The 17,603-nt window shown below is 35.5% G+C and overlaps 5 protein-coding genes and 1 pseudogene across 5 annotated transcripts in view; 5 read left to right on the plus strand and 1 right to left on the minus strand.

The window, feature by feature from the left end:
- The first annotated feature begins 1,955 nt into the window (after window positions 1-1,955).
- LOC128391696 (josephin-2-like) lies at window positions 1,956-2,974 on the plus strand. The gene is made up of 4 exons (XM_053351637.1): window positions 1,956-2,205; window positions 2,308-2,436; window positions 2,529-2,733; window positions 2,815-2,974. Exons 1-4 carry the CDS (start codon window positions 2,090-2,092, stop codon window positions 2,914-2,916), a joined length of 552 nt encoding a protein of 183 aa, XP_053207612.1. The 5' UTR covers window positions 1,956-2,089; the 3' UTR covers window positions 2,917-2,974.
- Window positions 2,002-17,603, plus strand: part of LOC128391677 (AH receptor-interacting protein-like) — a 32,710-nt gene continuing 17,108 nt past the window's right edge. The window contains exon 1 of the mRNA XM_053351621.1: window positions 2,002-2,013. The gene's annotated coding sequence lies outside the window, so the exon portion shown is untranslated. The remainder of the gene's footprint in view (window positions 2,014-17,603) is intronic.
- On the minus strand, window positions 3,246-4,497 carry LOC128391690 (uncharacterized). The gene is made up of 2 exons (XM_053351634.1): window positions 4,359-4,497; window positions 3,246-4,252 (listed from the first exon to the last, which is right to left on the minus strand). Exons 1-2 carry the CDS (start codon window positions 4,371-4,373, stop codon window positions 3,527-3,529), a joined length of 741 nt encoding a protein of 246 aa, XP_053207609.1. The 5' UTR covers window positions 4,374-4,497; the 3' UTR covers window positions 3,246-3,526.
- Window positions 4,864-5,781, plus strand: LOC128391951 (uncharacterized PE-PGRS family protein PE_PGRS10-like). The gene is made up of 2 exons (XM_053351916.1): window positions 4,864-4,878; window positions 4,969-5,781. The coding sequence occupies exons 1-2, from the start codon at window positions 4,864-4,866 to the stop codon at window positions 5,779-5,781; spliced, it is 828 nt and encodes a 275-aa protein (XP_053207891.1).
- LOC128391693 (uncharacterized) lies at window positions 7,326-12,529 on the plus strand (annotated as a pseudogene).
- LOC128391952 (uncharacterized PE-PGRS family protein PE_PGRS3-like) lies at window positions 14,317-17,306 on the plus strand (the record flags this gene model as incomplete). The annotated part of the gene is made up of 2 exons (XM_053351917.1): window positions 14,317-14,941; window positions 16,598-17,306. Coding segments are annotated over 2 exons (858 nt in total), but the record flags the coding sequence as incomplete, so codon positions are not given.

Raw genomic sequence — 17,603 nt, forward strand, 5'->3', positions numbered from 1 at the left:
GTGATGTTATCTACTATTATACTCCTTATGAATTCAATCCAATTTCCCTTCATGTTATCATCTTCTTAGTATTCAAAGGCTCTGTCATAAAACCAACGCCTCATTCACCCGCTGTTGAAGCCTCTTCTGCCCTGAATCTTTATCTACTCGAATGGCAACTAATTGAGGAACAAGCCGAAATACTTGGTGGTATTCATAATAAAGTTCCCTGTGGTCACAAGAAAGGCGCTGCTATGTTTGCCCTATTTGAATCAAATGTCAAAAAAGGAATAGCTTCATGGCCAAAGGAATGGGAAAATACAACTTTTCGTTACAAACCAATTCGAGCTTCACAAAAGGCTGAAACCGTCGAACCGGATTGGGATTACCTTGAATTCATTTATGAAACCAACAAGGTTGAACTAGCTGAGAAAAGCAAATCACCTGAACCCACTGAACAAGCTGAGAAAAGCCAACCAACTAATGAATCAAATGATCAATCTGATTGGCCAGATGAACTTCCATCTTCTCACTCACAAGCCGAAAGAGATTATTGGATAATCCAAGAAGAACCTGAAGAAAATCCTGAACAAGAAAAAGTTTCTTCATCGAATAGCTCAGTTATCTGTTCACTAGAAAGTGATTCTCTTCAGATACTAATGCTAATCTCTTTATCGAGAGTGTTACTCCTGAACTTCCATGTTCTCCTACCTCATCATGTTCAACTCCGTCGCCTTTTCTTAGGTCAGGAACGCGAATTCCCACTGAAAATTGAGATCATATCAGTCAAAGAGAGGATATGTAAGGTAACCCTCATGAACCTCAATTTTCGCTCATGCTTTTCCTTTCTCTCACCATGAATAAATCACATGATTGTTTTATCAACTTCCTTTAAATTTGATTAACCTTTAGTTTAACCTTTATGGGCTATAAAAGCCAATTCATTTCTATTAATCCTTAACAGTTTAATTAATTGTTCATCTTCAAGTCACTTGACTTTTATTAGTCTTCCTTAATTGTGACTAAATCTCTTTTACTAATTGTGCTTATAAAAGCTTCTCAATTAGTCACCTTCATTGGTCTAATTACTCTTTGTGTTCCTATTTGTAACAGTATCTATTCATTCATTCAATCCGTTAATCATTCTAGACTTTGTTTTCTACTGTTAATCATTAATTACTTAATTAAATTTATTTACTTATAAAAGTGCTCTAACCTTTATTGGTCATTCGCCCTTGTGAATTAGTATGTGTGCGAAAACACAGTAAGTCGAAAGGACTGAGTAGAAGGGACAAAACGGACCTTTGAGAGTTAAGTTCGGTACTCTGACCCTTGTCCACTCTAAAACCCGACATTAGATTAGATTAATTTTTTTACCTTCATGTGGATTTCATTCGTTAATGTGCTATTGATTAACAATTAACAGATTTTGGTATTAACTGAATTAATTTTGTCTCTTACACACCCTGATGATAATTAGTTTTATTTTCTAATATTAATCTAATCTCAATGGCAATTCCTTGGTGATTTAAGGTTGATTAGTTAATCATGAGAGATAAACTTGATTCTTTATTCATACTTGACAATCTTATTTTGAATATTCATTGGGATTTGCTACGATTTTCTTGACAATTAGACTGGACATGATTTTTGGTCGCACAATTAATTAATCTTGAGCATCTTATTCAATTGCTCTTGATTTCAAAGTTAATTGTTGAGAGCTAATTGTAACGATCAAGTAATCAGATGGCTTGTGATTTCCTTTGCAGAAAATTTGATTTAATTGGTTCGTGATTTTCGATAAATTGATTGAATTCTATTGAAAATGTTACAGGTTAAGATAATTATTCGCTTAATGATTAACTTGATGAAAGAAAAAATTAAAATTAAATTAACTCTTTACTCGAATTGTGCTGCCATCTGGTGGTCAATTTCTATTCCATTTCAAATTTTTTTTCCTTTTGTTTACATTTGATTTTCTTAAAGTTGAAGAGAAACAAATGTTTTTTTATTAATTGTTACGTTTTAATTGTCTAAATGATTAACTTTTTTTATTCTTTTCTGATTAGTTTCTAATGTGATTTCAATTCTCAACTGTCCTTTATTGAAAATGGTAACCATTTACCATGAGAAACAGCGGAAACAATTGTGTGCTCTTCATTCAATAAATAATCTACTCCAAGGAAATTATTTTAATCAACAAGATTTAGATTCAATTTGCTTAAGGTAAGTTTAATTTTCGGAAGGTAAAGTTGATTTCTTTTAATTGTCAGACTATTTTGTTATACTTACTGATCGGATTTGTTTCCATTTCCTTTTCTTTCCAAGATTATCTCCTGAAAGGCAAATCTTAAATCCACATCGATCGCTTTTTGGTCTTGGTAATTATGATGTGAATGTACTAATAACTGCTCTACAATCAAAAGGTTTCGAAACGATTTGGTTTGATCAAAGAAAGTAAATTAACTCTATTTACATATATTGATTTTCTGTTGTGGCTTATGATGATGTTAATTGATGATAGATTTTCTTTAATATCTTCTTGTTAGAGATCCTGATTGTCTCCAGTTTAATCATATTCTTGGTTTCATATTAAACGTTGACAATTCCAAAGTGGACAATTCAAGTCTCTACAATTGGATTAACCCTGTTAATTTTTTCACTTCCCGGAAACACTGGATTGCTTTTAGAAAGATTGATGATCAATATTATAATCTTGACTCTAAATTAGACAATCCGGAAATAGTTGGACAGGTAATCAAAGTTTGACTGTTGTTTCTCTGAGTAAATCGAATGAACTTTAACATTTTTTTTAATTCTCAATTTGATTTCCAGGAAGATGATATGATTAAACTACTGAAGAAAATGTTGGCTCAAGGTGATTGTCAACTTTTGGTGGTACAGAAAAAATCAGATCAACTAATGAGTGACTTATGATCTTCAACTTTGATCCAAGAGATTGAGTATTTTTCCTTGGATAGAAACTAATCTTCTTGCCTATTGTAAGAAAGACAAGTGAATATTGAAACTTTCATTTAGATTTAATTATTGACTGGACAATTAACGTTCCTCATTTTCATATTTCCAGTAATTTCGAGAGTGATTTGAATTAGTCCAAGATTAACTTTAAATTTGCTTCACTTTCAACATATTACAAGTTTTTTCTGCTGAAATTTTATGAATTTTACATTTTTATCTTTGATAGTTTTGGTGGAATCAATATATGAAAATGATTCACTTGTGGCTCATATTGGAGATGAACGGATTAACACAGGATATTTGATTGATGAATATGGTTAACTTATTAAGTTTTAAATTAATAAATGGTGAGATTACTTTTCAATAGACAGTTGAAAACAGAATTTTATTGGTTGGAAGCGATTCGCTTTCGGTGATGATGATTTTACAGCTAAAGAAATTAAACAATTAACTTTTTTGAATTAATTTACAAATGATGAAGATTTTGATAAACTTTTATATTGCGACAGTTTGAGCTGCTAGTACAAATACTGTACTTAGAAATTGATTCACGAAAAAAAGAAACAGGTTATCTACCGAATCCATAACCAACTCCTCCACCGATTCCTTTAACTCCAGCTGCTCCTGCAACACCAGCGGCTTTCTTAAATCCACTTGCTCCTCCTGCTCCAGCCTTGGCTCCAGCAGAGCCTGAAGTTCCAGCGGCGAAGCCTTTACCACCACCGACTTTTCCTCCCTTGTACCCAGCCGCTCCTGAAGCGCCAGCGTAACCTCCTTTGGCAGCTTTACCTCCGACAGCACCTCCAGCAGCACCATAACCAGCGGCTTTACCGAATTTGAATCCTTGGCTCATTCCAAATTTCTTAACAAGCCCGTATTTCTTGTTGTATCCAGCACCACCGGCTTTAGCGAATCCTCCTTTCTTTCCATACTTTTTACCAAAAGCTCCAGAAGCGAATCCACCCTTTTTAGAGGCTCCTTTAGCCCCACCAGCAGCTCCAGCGGCTCCATAAGCAGCACCACCTTTAGCACCTTTAGCTCCAGCAGCATAACCAGCCTTACCAGCTCCACCAGCTTGATATCCAGCAGCTCCGCCACCACCAGCACCTTTCTTGAAAGCAGCAAGACCAGCACCTCCAGCACCACCAACCGCTGATTCGGCTCCTTCTAAATCAGCTGAGATATCTCTTCTTTCTCTTTGTTGACCATCGAAAGAATCTTCGAACTCTTCTTCTTCTTCAGCTCGAACCAACGAATTACAAAGAACAATAGATGAAACGAAAATGAAGAATAACTAGAAAGACGAAAAGAGATGAAATATTAGAGAAAATAATCCAATTGAAATTTCCAAACTGAAAACAAATTATCAATTAAAGAAAATAAACTTAAATAATATTTACCAATTGTTTGTTCATTTTGATGAATTCGATTTTGTCGATTGAAATCTAAACGCAGAAACCACTTTTTAGTTCGAAACAAAAGTTTTAGAAAGAACTTAGTTAATAGTTTTTAGTTTGATGTTTGTTGTTTGAATCTCGAACTCAATTTCATCTATTATTATAGAATTAATCAAATTAGATTCTAACGAATACTATTTGATTTCATTAATTAAATGCGTGATTAGGTTTATATGATTGCAACATTGAGATATGAACTCTTATTGAGCTCTGGGATTTCCTTGATGATAATAAATCACTAAGCCGATTCATCCTTCAGTCTCCAGTTTCTGACTGTACTTCCAAAAACCGATAGTAGGTCGGACTTTGGACGAAGAGTTCGTTGACAATATAAATACAGAAACGAAAAAGTTTCAAAGCAAAGTGATTACAAGCTTGAAACAATAAACAACAATCAACTTTTGTGTTTTTCCTTCGTAAGAATTTTCAAGCAATCAAATTAAACAAAATGAACAAACAAGTGGTAAGCTTATTGATAATTTGTTTTGTGTTTAGAAATTTAAATTGAATATTTTTCTAATCGCGGATATTTTTCTTTTTTGTGTCTTTCTAGTTTTTCTTCATTTTCGTTTCATCTCTTGTTCTTTGTGTTTCGTTGGTTCGAGCTGAAGAAGAAGAAGAGTTTGAAGATTCGTTCGATGGTCAACAAGAAGAAGAAGCTATTTTAGAGAGAGAAAGACGAGATATCTCAGCTGATTTAGAAGGAGCCGAATCTGCAGCTGGTGGTGCAGGAGGTGCTGGTCTTGCTGCTTTCAAGAAAGGTGCTGGTGGTGGCGGAGCTGCTGGATATCAAGCTGGTGGAGCTGGTAAGGCTGGTTATGCTGCTGGAGCTAAAGGTGCTAAAGGTGGTGCTGCTTATGGAGCCGCTGGAGCTGCTGGTGGGGCTAAAGGAGCCTCTAAAAAGGGTGGATTCGCTTCTGGAGCTTTTGGTAAAAAGTATGGAAAGAAAGGAGGATTCGCTAAAGCCGGTGGTGCTGGATACAACAAGAAATACGGGCTTGTTAAGAAATTTGGAATGAGCCAAGGATTCAAATTCGGTAAAGCCGCTGGTTATGGTGCTGCTGGAGGTGCTGTCGGAGGCAAAGCTGCCAAAGGAGGTTATGCTGGAGCTTCAGGAGCAGCTGGATACAAGGGAGGTAAAGTCGGTGTGGCTTCGCTGCTGAACTTCAGGCTGCTGAGCCAAGGAGTGGAGCAGGAGGCCAGTGATAAAGCCGCTGGTGTTGCAGGAGCGGCTGAGTTAAGGAATCGCGGAGTTGGTTATGATTCGGTAGATAAACCTATCACCAACTTCATAACCATTTTTTTCATTTATTTATCAAAGCCAGAACATTCAAAATCTATCACAATGAACTACAAAACAGCGTAATATTGTAAATTTTTTGAATATTTAAACTGTAATGTATTGATATTCATTTAATTACTTAACAAAAATTAAAAAATTTCTCCATGAAAACTATTAATAGATGACTTCTAATCAATTTTATTCATTTCCACCAAAGTTTTGCCTTTATGAGAAATCGTTACAAAAAACTTTCACAAAATCAAGTTTCAACAATCTACTTTTCTGGGTAAAACTTTTTAATAATAATCCCAATGGCAGATTGAACTAGAATCGAGAAGAATTAGAAAACCATTAATTTAATCAAATTGTCGAAAATTTTTAATATCGAAAGTTTTAAAAGCACTACTGATTGCTGCTTGAATAGCCTGAGGCAAAATGAGTGTTACAGAAAAAATTAGTTGACCAATCAAAGGGTTAAATTGTATGGTAGTGCTACTTAATTAAGCAGTTTAACTGATTAAAACACCCGAAGTAACACTCATTTTCCCTCAGGCTATTCAAGCAGCATTAGTTGATTAGAAGTCATCTATTAATAGTTTTCATGGAGAAATTTTTTAATTTTTGTTAAGTAATTAAATGAATATCAATACATTACAGTTTAAATATTCAAAAAATTTACAATATTACGCTGTTTTGTAGTTCATTGTGATAGAGGTTTTGAATGTGGTTTCTTTGGCTTTTGATTAAGAGTAAGATGAAAAAATGGATTATTGAGAGTTGGTGATATTTACTATCGAATTATAATCAACTCTCCGCCGATCCTTAACTCCAGTTGCTTCCAACACCAGCGGCTTTCTTAAACGCCTGCCTGTTAGCCTGTTCCAGCGGTGAATTATTAGCATCGATTCTTTCTCCCGCCTTTAGCGTTGGGCCAGCAACCCTTTGGCAGCTTTGCCTCGACAGCACCCAGCAGCACCAGCGAGCTTTTTCGACCAATCTGGCTTTACCTCGAATTTCTTCAGTATTTTGTTGTATCCACGGCTTTAGCGATCCTTCTTTCCACTTTATCAAAGAATCCACCCTTTAGAGCCTTAGCCACCAGCAGCCCAGCGGCTCCATGCAGCACCACCTTAGCACCTTTAGCTCCAGCAGCATAACCAGTTACCAGCTCCAGCTTGATATCCAGCAGCCCACCACCAGCAGCACCTTTCAGCAAGACCAGCACCTCCAGCACCACCAACCGCTGATTCGGCTCCTTCTAAATCGGCTGAGATATCTCGTCTTTCTCTCTCTAAAATAGCTTCTTCTTGTTGACCATCGAACGAATCTTCAAACTCTTCTTCTTCTTCAGCTCGAACCAACGAAACACAAAGAACAAGAGATGAAACGAAAATGAAGAATAACTAGAAAGACACAAAAAAGAAAAATATCCGCGATTAGAAAAATATTTCAATTTAAATTTCTAAACACAAAACAAATTATCAATACACAATCAATAAGCTTACCACCTGTTTGTTCATTTTGTTTAATTTGATTGCTTGAAAATTCTTACGAAGGAAAAACACAAAGAAAGTTGATTGTTGTTTATTGTTTCAAGCTTGTAATCACTTTGCTTTGAAACTTTTTCGTTTCTGTATTTATATTGTCAACGAACTCTTCGTCCAAAGTCGGACCTACTATCGGTTTTTGGAAGTACAGTCAGAAACTGGAGACTGAAGGATGAATCGGCTTAGTGATTTATTATCATCAAGGAAATCCCAGAGCTCAATAAGAGTTCATATCTCAATGTTGCAATCGCCGCAAACCTAATCACGCATTTAATTAATACAAAAATGAATATCAAGTCATCGAAATTCACTGTTGTTTTTTTCGTTTAATGTAATCAGACAATAATCTGTGAAAATACTATTAACCAGAATTCACCAAGGATAAAATGTATGATTGGGTTCGTTTCCCTCGATTTGTCCTTTCTCACTTTAGACTGAAGGAGTTTTGTTGGTATAAAAAGAGAGAGAAAAATTGAAATAGATACAAATTGAGTTCGAGATTCAAACAACAAACATCAAACTAAAAACTATTAACTAAGTTCTTTCTAAAACTTTTGTTTCGAACTAAAAAGTGGTTTCTGCGTTTAGATTTCAATCGACAAAATCGAATTCATCAAAATGAACAAACAATTGGTAAATATTATTTAAGTTTATTTTCTTTAATTGATAATTTGTTTTCAGTTTGGAAATTTCAATTGGATTATTTTCTCTAATATTTCATCTCTTTTCGTCTTTCTAGTTATTCTTCATTTTCGTTTCATCTATTGTTCTTTGTAATTCGTTGGTTCGAGCTGAAGAAGAAGAAGAGTTCGAAGATTCTTTCGATGGTCAACAAAGAGAAAGAAGAGATATCTCAGCTGATTTAGAAGGAGCCGAATCAGCGGTTGGTGGTGTGGAGGTGCTGGTCTGCTTTCAAGAAAGGTGCTGGTGGTGGCGGAGCTGCTGATACCAAGCTGGTGGAGCAAGCTGCTGGAGCCAGCAAGGTGGTGCTGCTTATGGAGCCGCTGGAGCTGCCAGGCTAAAGGAGCCCTAAAAGGGTGGATTCGCTTCTGGAGCTTTTGCAAAAAGTATGGAAAGAAAGGAGGATTCAAAGCCGGTGGTGCTGGATAACAAGAAATACGGGCTTGTTAAGAAATCTGAGCCAAGGATTCAAATTCGGAGCTGCTGGTTATGGTGCTGGAGGTGCTGTCGGAGTAAAGCCCAAAGGAGGTTACGCTGGCGCTTCAGGATGGCTGGGTACAAGGAGGAAAAGTCGGTGGTGGTAAGGTCGCTGTTGAACTCAGGCCTGCTGAGCCAAGGCTGGAGCAGGAGGACAAGTGGATTTAAGAAAGCCGCTGGTGTTGCAGGAGCAGCTGGAGTTAAAGGAATCGGTGGAGGAGTTGGTTATGGATTCGGTAGATAACCTGTTTCTTTTTTTCGTGAATCAATTTCTAAGTACAGTATTTGTACTAGCAGCTCAAACTGTCGCAATATAAAAGTTTATCAAAATCTTCATCATTTGTAAATTAATTCAAAAAAGTTAATTGTTTAATTTCTTTAGCTGTAAAATCATCATCACCAAAAGCGAATCGCTTCCAACCAATAAAATTCTGTTTTCATTTCCAACTGTCTATCGAAAAGTAATCTCACCATTTATTAATTTAAACTTAATAAGTTAACCATATTCATCAATCAAATATCCTGTGTTAATCCGTTAATCTGCAATATTATTCACAATTGAATCATTTCAAATATTGGTTTTACCAGTATATTGATTCCACCAAAACTATCAAAGATAAAAATGTAAAATTCATAAAATTTCAGCAGAAAAAACTTGTAATATGTTGAAAGTGAAGCAAATTTAAAGTTAATCTGGACTAATTCAAATCACCTGAAATTACTGGAAATATGAAATGAGGAACGTTAATTGTCCAAATAATTAAATCTAAATGAAAGTTTCAATATTCACTTGTCTTTCTTACAATAGGCAAGAAGATTAGTTTCATCCAAGGAAAATACCAATCTGTTGGATCAAAGGAAGATCATAAGTCACTCATTAGTTGATCTGATTTTTTCTGTACCACCAAAAGTTGACAATCACCTTGAGCCAACATTTTCCTCAGTAGTTTAATCATATCATCTTCCTGGAAATCAAATTGAGAATAAAAAAAAATTGTTAAAGTTCATTCGAGTTACTCAGAGAAACAACAGTCAAACTTTGATTACCTGTCCAACTATTTCCGGATTGTCTAATTTAGAGTCAAGATTATAATATTGATCATCAATCTTTCTAAAAGCAATCCAGTGTTTCCGGGAAGTGAAAAAATTAACAGGGTTAATCCAATTGTAGAGACTTGAATTGTCCACTTTGGAATTGTCAACGTTTAATATGAAACCAAGAATATAATGTTCTGTCTATTGAAAAGTAATCTCACCATTTATTAATTTAAACTTAATAAGTTAACCATATTCATCAATCAAATATCCTGTGTTAATCCGTTAATCTGCAATATTATTCACAATATGAGAAGATACAAATATAATTAGTTAGAAATTGATTAAATTAGAATCAAGAAGAATTAACTAAGATAATTAATTGGTAACTTACTGTTATCGACTTTTTGAAAATCTTTCATTGCGATTGACGAATGTCTTTCGATTATTGACATTTGATCTGTCGTAAGGTTTTCGCCCAATTTTCTTACCGCCAACAAAATTTCACATCTTTTTTCATCGAAATCATTTCGAAGCAAATTACCGGTTTCGAATTGCCTTTCAAGCTAAAATGTTGGGGAAAGAGTAGAAGATATTTAAATTACTAAATTATTTGTTATAAATTAAACTTACCGACATTCCTCCAGATCAGACAATTGAGTGAGTAACCTTTCCAATTACTCTTCCTAATTAGCTTTTAGTTTATCCGTTTCATGGGCTTCTCTTGATGTCGATGTCATGATGAGTTGAGATAAAACTTTCAAATAATCAAATGATTCAATCTAATCAACCAGAAAAATTAAATCAAGAAAAAAATTAGACTCTTTAGTTAAGAGTTGAGACTTTGTGTATTTGTAGTACCAAAAATATAAAGTCTGAATGTTTTTATCTTTTTCTGGTCTGATCAGTAGATTTCGTCATTCAACCAAAGCTATTAATATAACAACGTTTAACAGATAATAACCCTCGAAGATCATCTCATTCTAGTAAAACTGTTGATCAAATTGAAAAAGTACTCGATCCCTGCTGATGAACCATACTAGGAAAGTCTCAGAAATAAGCTTCAGATCATTTTCGACACTCGGGACTAATCGCGATCCATTTATTTAAATATAACTGAACTAATACAATTTAGGATGTGGAAAGAAGCAAAAGTAAAAAGAAAGAGAAAATTAGAAAAAATTATAACTTTTGACCCTTGACACCTACAACATTGATTCTATTTTATGTTGGTGCAGAATTTAAAAAGCTGAAATGGTGGTTTTGATATTCTTGTAGCGGTTCAGATTTTCTTCAATGTTTGCTTCAAAAAACGTGAATCGTAATTATTGTGTGATGAGGAAATGAGCAACAACTTTGATTCCGTTAGAAACTTGGCTTCACATGACGAGCTCTTGAACAGAAATCGACTGATCATGAAATTTTGTGTCTGTAATTTGAATTTTTAAATATTAATTATGAGCAGGACAATTTTGTTGGAAAACAAGACCGACAGAAAATTGGTTTTACCAAAATTAATATACCATAATTTTGCGATAATTTTGATAAGGAAAAGATATCAATAAATCTGATAGATTAAGACCAACAAAGATCCAAGTAAAATTAAAAAGAAAACTGTAACCACAAAGACTAAGCAACCGGTAATACGATTTTCATTATTTACATCGAACTTACATAGAGAACTTGTTCGATTTCCTCGATTTTTCCTTCCTATCTTTCGACTGAGGGAGTTTTCTTGGTATAAAAAGAGTGAGAAAAATTAGAATCGATACAATTTGAGTTCGAGATTCAAACAACAAACATTGAACAAACAAAAAAGTTTTCTAATTTTTAAAGTGATAAACTCAAATTCATCAGAATGAACAAACAATTGGTAAATATTATTTTAGTTTATTTTCTTTAGTTGTTAATTTGTTTTGTGTTTAGAAACATCAATTGGATTATTTTCTCTTATTGTATTATTAATATTTTTCTATTTCTTTTCGTCTTTTTAGTTATTCTTCATTTTTGTTTCATCTCTTGTTCTTTGTGTTTCATTGGTTCGAGCTGAGGAAGAAGAAGAGTTCAAAGATTCGTTCGATGGTCAACAAGAAGAAGCTAAGAGAGAAAGAGATATCCGATTTAGAAGGAGCCGAATCTGCAGCTGGTGGTGCAGGAGTGCAGGTCTTGCCGCTTTTAAGAAAGGTGCTGGTGGTGGCGGAGCTGCTGGATACCAAGCAGGTAAAGCTGGAAAAGCTGGTTATGCTGCTGGAGCCAAGGGTGCTAAAGGTGGTGCTGCTTATGGAGCCGCTGGAGCTGCAGGGGCTAAAGGAGCCTCTAAAAGGGTGGATTCGCTTCTGGAGCTTTTGGTAAAAGTATGGAAAGAAAGGAGGACTGTGGTGCTGGATACAATAAGAAAATGGGTCTTGTCAAGACATTCGGAATGAGCCAAGGATTCAAATTCGGTAAAGCTGCTGGTTATGGTGCTGCTGGAGGTGCTGTCGGAGGTAAAGCCGCTAAGGGAGGCTATGCTGGAGCCTCAGGAGCAGTTGGACACAAAGGAGGAAAATTTGGTGGTAAAAACGGTTTCGCTGCTGGAGCTGCTGATGCTACTGGAGGTAAAGCTGGAGTTGCTGGAGCTGGTGGATTCAAGAAAGCCGCTGGTGCCACAGGAGCTTCTGGGTATAAAGCAACAAGTGGTAAAGGTGGTTCTGGGTTCGGTCGCTAATCTTAGCCAAATTTCACAGTCTTTTGTAATACTTTTCTCAATTATCCAATTTTTTGCATATGAAGACCAAGGAAACAAAAATTTAAACTCCTTGATAAATCTAATCTATTTTTTATTAATTAAGTCAGTCAAATGACAAAAACCCCTCAAAATAGTTCCGTCCACATCCATGAAACTACATACAGACTAACTCACTTCAATCACCACCAACAAGTTCCCTTACTACGACAAGCTGAATTCCAGGATATGTATTAAAAGATAAACTCAAGTTCCTTTCCCATTCCAAAACCGTCACAATTAACAGCAAAACTTTCAAATTCTTCTAATAAACATTGATTCTACTTAAAGTTGTTAACTCGAATTAAATTCTCATTTTAATAAATAATCAATTGGTGTCAATATAATTTTATTTTCGTACCAAAAAAATGTTTTCGTATATTCGATGCGACTATGTTTATCAACTTCTAATATGTAATTCAGTCAAAATTATTTGACTGTATAACCTCAGATCAACCAAGAGACACTCTTATTTATGATTCTAAATATGAATCATTTGTATTGTTTCATTCGAAAAGTTCTTAAGTGACTGACCTTCGATACGCCAGAACACTTTCACCAAAATCAAAAAGAAAAATTCTGGCATTGTTTCGGTTATTAATAAATCGATCGATTTATTTGGGACTATGGAAATTTACAGTAGGATGTAGGAGGTCAAATGAGATTTTTACTCAACAGTTTTCATATTAAAACTCTTCTGATTAATTCATTTAGTTTCTATTAATATTTAGTTCTAAGTCATAATCGTACTCGGGTTCAGATTCGGGTTTAATGTAAATTGTTATAACAATTGACTTTCGAGAGATGTCCGGATAGTTACAATCAATTTCCCAGCTTCGTAGTTTCTAAGCTGTTATATGCTTTCTGAAGATTTTGTATTTAAAAATATTTCATCATGAAATGATTGAAATCATGTAGAGTCAAAGTTAGAAAGCTTTAATTTAGGCCCAGAGGAATAATCTACGTTTTCGGCAAACAGATCAATAAGTTGAAAATTGACACATAATTTTAATTGTTGATTATTCGTCAACCAGTGAACTTTAATCATTTAAATTGACATGAATGATAGAAAAAGCTACGAGAATTCTGATGCTATTATAAAAATTGTAATTAAGAAAAATTTGTATCATTATAAGTTGAATTAAACTTTTACGGGCTTAATTGTTAAGTTCAAAATGTATGGCGGAGTTTTGATTAATTTAGATTTTGATGCAAATTTTTTAAAATCGAAAATTAAAGGCTGACCTTTACTCTATCTGGTAATGTGAAAGAATTATAATTAACTTATAATCCGAATGCATCTTTATATCGGTTTTCTTATTCAAAATTATTTGGAGTGAAATTATTTCAATCGAACTCTAGATTTTCCTTAAATAAATTAGAAGCAAAGTTATCTGTATTTGGAATCTTCAATATACAGCCATCGACTTTGAGTTTGCAACCACTTTTAATTTACTCACGACGATAATGATAATCAATGAGAGATTAATGATCAATAAGTTAACCCAAAGATAATAATCAATGTCCTCTCAATCAACTGGTGTTATCTTTTCAAATGGGCATCCGATTAGATTTATCTGTGACTAATTATCAGTAACTGCGCAAGTATATTAAAAGCGGTTGCAAACTCAAAGTCAATGGCTGTATAACAGCATAAATTTAAAGTGATTTGCAACAATTCATTTGACAATTAATGATATGCAAACGTCCTGTCGATTCAACCATTTGTATCGAAACTTACAACAATTAACAGAAGTAAATGAATCAAATGGGTTTTTCTCCCTCTGTTTGTCCTTTCTCACTTTGGACTGAAGGAGTTTTTTTGGTATAAAAAGAGAGAGAAAAATTAGAATCGATACAATTTGAGTTCGAGATTCAAACAACAAACAACAAACTAACTACAATTAACAAAGTTTACAAATTTTCTTAATAAAACATTCACCTAGTTTTCTAATTATTAAAGTGATCAAATCTAATTCATCAAAATGAACAAACAATTGGTAAATATTATTTTAGTTTATTTTCTTTAGTTGTTAATTTGTTTTGTGTTTAGAAACATCAATTGGATTATTTTCTTATTGTATTATTATTTTTCTATTTTCGTCTTTTATTCATTTTGTTTCATCTCTTGTTCTTTGTGTTTCGTTGGTTCGAGCTGAGGAAGAAGAAGAGTTCAAAGATTCGTTCGATGGTCAACAAAGAGAAAGAAGAGATATCTCAGCCGATTTAGAAGGAGCCGAATCTGCAGCTGGTGGTGCTGGAGGTGCTGGTCTTGCTGCTTTTAAGAAAGGTGCTGGTGGTGGCGGAGCTGCTGGATACCAAGCAGGTAAAGCTGGAAAAGCTGGTTATGCTGCTGGAGCCAAGGGTGCTAAAGGTGGTGCTGCTTATGGAGCCGCTGGAGCTGCTGGTGGGGCTAAAGGAGCCTCTAAAAAGGGTGGATTCGCTTCTGGAGCTTTTGGTAAAAAGTATGGAAAGAAAGGAGGATTCGCTAAAGCCGGTGGTGCTGGATACAATAAGAAAATGGGTCTTGTCAAGACATTCGGAATGAGAGGATTCAAATTCGGTAAAGCTGGTTATGGTGCTGCTGGAGGTGCTGTCGGAGGTAAAGCCGCTAAGGGAGGCTATGCTGGAGCCGCAGGAGCAGCTGGATACAAGGGAGGTAAAACTGGTGGTGCTAAAGGCTATGCCGGTGGAGCTAAAGGTGCAGCTGGTGGTAAAGCTGGAGTTGTGGAGCTGGTGGGTTCAAGAAAGCTGGTGCTGCAGGAGCTGCTGGAGTTACCGCTGCAGGTGGTGGTTATGGATTCGGTCGATAAGGTTCCTTCATTTTTCAACTTTCCCATTCTCTAAGTCACAACTATTGTAATAAAAAATTTCTCGAAAATTTAAAAACAAAATAAATTGTTACTTTTACTATTTAACTATCAATATTTTTTATTTATTTTATTTATAATTCTAATCAATCGCTCAAATTATCCAATAGATGCGCAAATACTTCTCTTGAACCAGACATTCAGCAACAGGAACATACTCTTCCTCTCATCAAATCAGAATTTACAATCAACTCTAACGTACTTGCATGAACATCCAACATGAATGAATGAAAGTGAATCCTTTTCTTGTAACTTAAACCAGACCGTTATTGTTGTTTTCTAGGAATTCACGAGCAAAAAAGCGGACTAGTGCATCTTCATCTCGAAAAGCTTTAAGTTACAATCCAATTCCACCTGTTGCTGAATCTCTGATATTGAGATGCGATGATTTTGAAACATCTTTTCATTGAACTTTCCTCTTAGACAACCTATTCGAACTGTTTTAAGCAAAAAAAATTTTGATCTCCAATAAAATCCGTTGATGATTATCACAAGAAAGGATTTATAGTGATTAATTCACTGATATTCAGAGTAATCATTTCAGCTTCCAAACAGATAGAAAAATCGATTGATTAGGTAGACAGATTCACTTGGATTCATTGGTGGATCAAACAGGTTGATGGCGATCAAAGTCAAGAAGCGAACTTGACTTTGTGGATGTCGTAAATTGTCTTGAAGATGATTGAAAAATAAATTCTCGAAAAACTCTCGATTAAAAACATCTTTAGAATCGATAGAGTCATCATATTGATAGAAGAATACAAATCCTTGCAAAATAATCGGATTTCCTGAAATAAAATGGAAATCAAGATTAGAAGTTAAATTGTAATTGAAAAAAAGCAAAAAAACTTACTCGAAAAGGAGAGTAAAGAAATCATTTTTAAATTCGGTAAACAATTCAGATGCACGAAGTAAACTCAATGCAAATCGATTCACTCAAGATCGTTTTCCTTTGAATTGGTTCCTTGAAAGGTCATATTGACCTTTCATAACCTTAGAAAAGGTTAACATAACCTTCACTATGGTTAGTAACATCCAGTGACCTAAACAATCGATTCACTCAAGATCGTCACAAACCCTCGGTCAGTGGATCTCCTTTCGTTGATCTGTGTAACCAGGCTCGATACATCGATGTTGGCGATCGGGGTCAAGGCAATGATGAAGGGCTCCAGAATCTTTTGTTCAACACAATCAAAAAGTTTAGCAGGCATCTTAAGTAATTATGATTAACACTGACAATTTACTCTTTTTTTAATGCATTTATATATTTTTCTTTTTTCTTCCCCTTAGTCTCTCTCCAAATTGGATATCTCAACTAAATTCCACTGGATGTTACTAGCCATAGTGAAGGTTATGTTAACCTTTTCTAAGGTTACAAAAGGTCAATATGACCTTTCAAGGAACCAATTCAACATTCGCTAAAGCCGGTGGTGCTGGATACAATAAGAAAATGGGTCTTGTCAAGACATTCGGAATGAGCCAAGGATTCAAATTCGGTAAAGCCGCTGGTTATGGTGCTGCTGGAGGTGCTGTCGGAGGTAAAGCCGCTAAGGGAGGCTATGCTGGAGCCGCAGGAGCAGCTGGATACAAGGGAGGTAAAACTGGTGGTGCTAAAGGCTATGCCGGTGGAGCTAAAGGTGCAGCTGGTGGTAAAGCTGGAGTTGCTGGAGCTGGTGGGTTCAAGAAAGCCGCTGGTGCTGCAGGAGCTGCTGGAGTTACCGCTGCAGGTGGCAAAGGTGGTTATGGATTCGGTCGATAAGGTTCCCTTCATTTTTTCAACTTTCCCATTCTCTAAGTCACAACTATTGTAATAAAAAATTTCTCGAAAATTTAAAAACAAAATAAAAATACTTCTCTTGAACCAGACATTCAGCAACAGGAACATACTCTCTCTCTCTCTCTGGCGCAGAGGGTTGAAGCCACTGTCCTCGTTAATCGAGGTTGTGAGTTCGAGACCCGGTGATGCATTAGTCGAGGATGACCCAATGAGAAAGAGAGGGCAGCACCCGTCAGCTGAAATGGCTCCTGCGAGGGAGTCAGCCTCCCTAGGTGGTGACACCTAGAAGGGGTAAGACGGGGGGAGAATCGGCTCTGGGGGGAGCTAGTGACATACCCGAGACATTTACTTACTTGTAAAAATGAAAGATTGAGTAACAATTAAAGAAAAAATAGTACCGTCACAGACGACTAGTAAGGTCCGCCGGCAAAAGCGCAAGATAGCGCGGTCCGGTACCACTAGCCAACGTCGAGCAGTGCGGCACCACACGGCTGTTCGCAGAGTGGTGGAATGTCCGGAAACATAGACCTAATCTCTCCCTTTAAGATTAGAAGTTAAATTGTAATTGAAAAAAAGCAAAAAAACTTACTCGAAAAGGAGAGTAAAGAAATCATTTTTAAATTCGGTAAACAATTCAGATGCACGAAGTAAACTCAATGCGTAAATCGATTCACTCAAGATCGTTTTCCTTTGAATTGGTTCCTTGAAAGGTCATATTGACCTTTTGTAACCTTAGAAAAGGTTAACATAACCTT

This window comes from Panonychus citri, unplaced genomic scaffold (assembly GCF_014898815.1).
Source record: "Panonychus citri isolate SS breed McGregor unplaced genomic scaffold, ASM1489881v1 Contig00135, whole genome shotgun sequence".
NCBI classification, from domain to species: domain Eukaryota; kingdom Metazoa; phylum Arthropoda; class Arachnida; order Trombidiformes; family Tetranychidae; genus Panonychus; species Panonychus citri.